Raw genomic sequence first — 2,695 nt, 5'->3', positions numbered from 1 at the left:
ATTCTATCCAGGATGGCATAGCTTGCACTAGGTCTTGTACTCAGAAAATTACTCTCCATGGTGGTGCAACTTGCACTAGTTTGGATCACACCTGAATCACCCTTCCTTCCCAGAGCCACCCCAGTATGGGACAGACAGCATGGGTGTCGAGTAGCCCTCCATCACCCTGAACGCTCTTTGGGACTGGAGAAGGAGAGATTATCTAGACAATGAGAAAATCCTCGCTGGTAATGAGCACCACTTTGTAAAAATGTAATGAGTTTTCCCTGAAGGAGCCTGTTGCAACTTCCCTTAATTCTGCACCCAGGGACTTCACCCCAGCTGCTGACTCAGTTACACTGGACACTGGGCAGTGTCTTGGGATCAATGTGGGCTCTTAAAGTCTTACAAAAATATCAAGAACCCAGAATGTGCACTTTTCACAATTTATTTCAGAGTGCTTGTCAGTGATCTGTCACAGACTTGGTGTGAGAGTCAGGTGATATGTGTTGGTAACACTATGTCTCCTGCAGACCTCTTCTAACATTAGCCACCTCCTCACTGTAGTTTCACTCATGCTCCTGCAGATTGCCTATTGTTGTTCAGGGGTCTGGAGGCTGATATCAGAATTGACTTCATCAGCTTTCTCTTCCACGACTTTAACTGTCTTGATTGTTCTTACATTTGTGGCGATGCCAAACAGGAATACAGCTATTAAGGCATAAATGCGACCAAAGACCACTCTCAGATATATCAGAGATTCATTACTTTGCCTGACTGACCGTATTTTACGTGGAGGGGGTCCACTGTCTGTGCTCCCACCAGCACCTCTATCAATGCAGCGTGGAGGATCCCAGCCTATGTGACAATGACAGTTCCTGTTATTGTTGCAAATCCCCCTGTGACTGCATTTCTCAGGTAAACAGTCATAATTCAGCTGAAAAGTCCTGAATATGCAGAAGCCATCTATACAGAACTTTTCACGACCACAGGGGGTACCTGGTCTCACGTGACCAACATCATTTGCTCCTGTGGAGCGATGTGAGTCCAGCCCAAAACACCAGAATCCTGAGATTAGAGACTGATGGAATCCCACATGTTCTTGCAAGTGGGGGAGGTGTGTGACATTACCACACTGCAGCCTTCCACAATAAATGTCTCCGATGGAACAGGCATAAGGTTTCATTAACCTTTCGTCTCTTCTGCAGTGCCCATATCTATCGCCTCTTCTATTTATGATATAGCAGGCATCTGAACCTTTCACAGCATTTTTGCCAAAGATTTCTTGGCAGTGCGCAGTGCGGTCAGTGCAATTTCCATGATAGCAGTAGCCCACTTCGGTGCATGGGGTTCCATCTTGCATATAGAAATCATCAGGACATGCCAAGGACTCCCCACGGCAGTACTCGGGAAGATCACATATATTTTGGATTGGTCTGCAGAGTGTCCCAGGAGGGGAATAGGTGCAGTTTGTACAACACCTGCCTGTATTGCATTTGCTGCCACTGGTGAATGAACAAGCATTTGTACAGCAGGGGTTGTTGTAACACTGTTTGAAGGAGCCACAGTCACACTCCTCACCTTGATCCACTATGCGGTTTCCACAACGATCATGGGTCAAGCTTTTATTTAAATATACTATTTGGGTGCTGAATAGACACTCACCTTTCCCACGACCCAGTATGTGCTGTACGTGAGCATAGGAACAGTTACTGAAGGAATCTGTCAGAGAAGGTTGTCTGTGCATAATGCACAGGGACCTTCTCTGGCAAGTACAAGTACTCTCATCATAGTATAGACCTAAATTTCTTGCCACCTTTTGTGCTCCTGCAATTGACAATATTAAAAGGTGTCTGCCTAGGTAACCAAGCATGACAAGGTTTCGGTTATTGCATATACCATATAAGACAGGGTCATAATTAAGATCCTCTGGCCCATCTTTAATCACAATTATGGACGAATGTGGTATGACAACTCTGTACACAGCAAAGCGATAGTGGCTAACATATGGACTATACAGCGCATCATAATTATTCATGAAAACTGGATCTATCTGGTTATAAATCATAATGAATCCAATATAGTAATTCATATCAATACCTTGAAGGAATGTATCAATTAAACTACATATCTTTATCAGGAATTGGGCACATTTTGACACGTTGTTGAACATAGTATACATTGAGTGGGAACTTAGGGCAAGTGCTTTCATATTTCCATTATGGGATGAATACATCTTACTAGAGATCCTGGGGACAACACTGGCATTTGCTTGAGAGAAAAAGGGGTCCATAATCTCCTTATGTCCCAGTTTGTAGGTAGGTGCCATCGTATTTGTATCTGTCACTATCTGAGAAACAACGTGTTCAAACCTTTGGGAATTGCTGAGGGGTTTGATTTCATAAGCAAGGTCATCCAACTTGATGATACCTTCAAGACCCCCATAGCATGTATCCATGGTGACCATGGAAAGAGGAATCTCCTCCAGGTAGCCAATGTAGTAACAGTCTGGAGGGATGAAGGGATAGTCCATCTGCAAGGCTCCTTGGTCGTCCTGAGTCATCATCAGCAGATGTCTGGACCAAAACAGTTTCTTGTGCCGCATGTGGATAATGTGTCTCTTGTCCCCAAAACGCAGGCTGTAGGACAGCCAGCCTGGCATCTGAATGCCTTTGCCATGGTGCAGCTCCTTCCTGGGAATGACCACCTCAGAGGA

At 44.8% G+C, this 2,695-nt stretch overlaps 1 protein-coding gene across 1 annotated transcript; it reads right to left on the bottom strand.

Moving 5' to 3' along the window:
- Positions 1-418: 418 nt before the first annotated feature.
- LOC116863611 (disintegrin and metalloproteinase domain-containing protein 29-like) lies at positions 419-2,692 on the bottom strand (the record flags this gene model as incomplete). Its single annotated transcript, XM_032851018.1, has 1 exon — positions 419-2,692. A coding segment is annotated over one exon (2,121 nt), but the record flags the coding sequence as incomplete, so codon positions are not given.
- Positions 2,693-2,695: the final 3 nt, after the last annotated feature.

Source organism: Lontra canadensis, unplaced genomic scaffold (genome assembly GCF_010015895.1).
Source record: "Lontra canadensis isolate GAN:19392208 unplaced genomic scaffold, GSC_riverotter_1.0 scaffold1833, whole genome shotgun sequence".
NCBI lineage: Eukaryota > Metazoa > Chordata > Mammalia > Carnivora > Mustelidae > Lontra > Lontra canadensis.
This window is presented reverse-complemented; position numbering and strand designations above follow the sequence as displayed.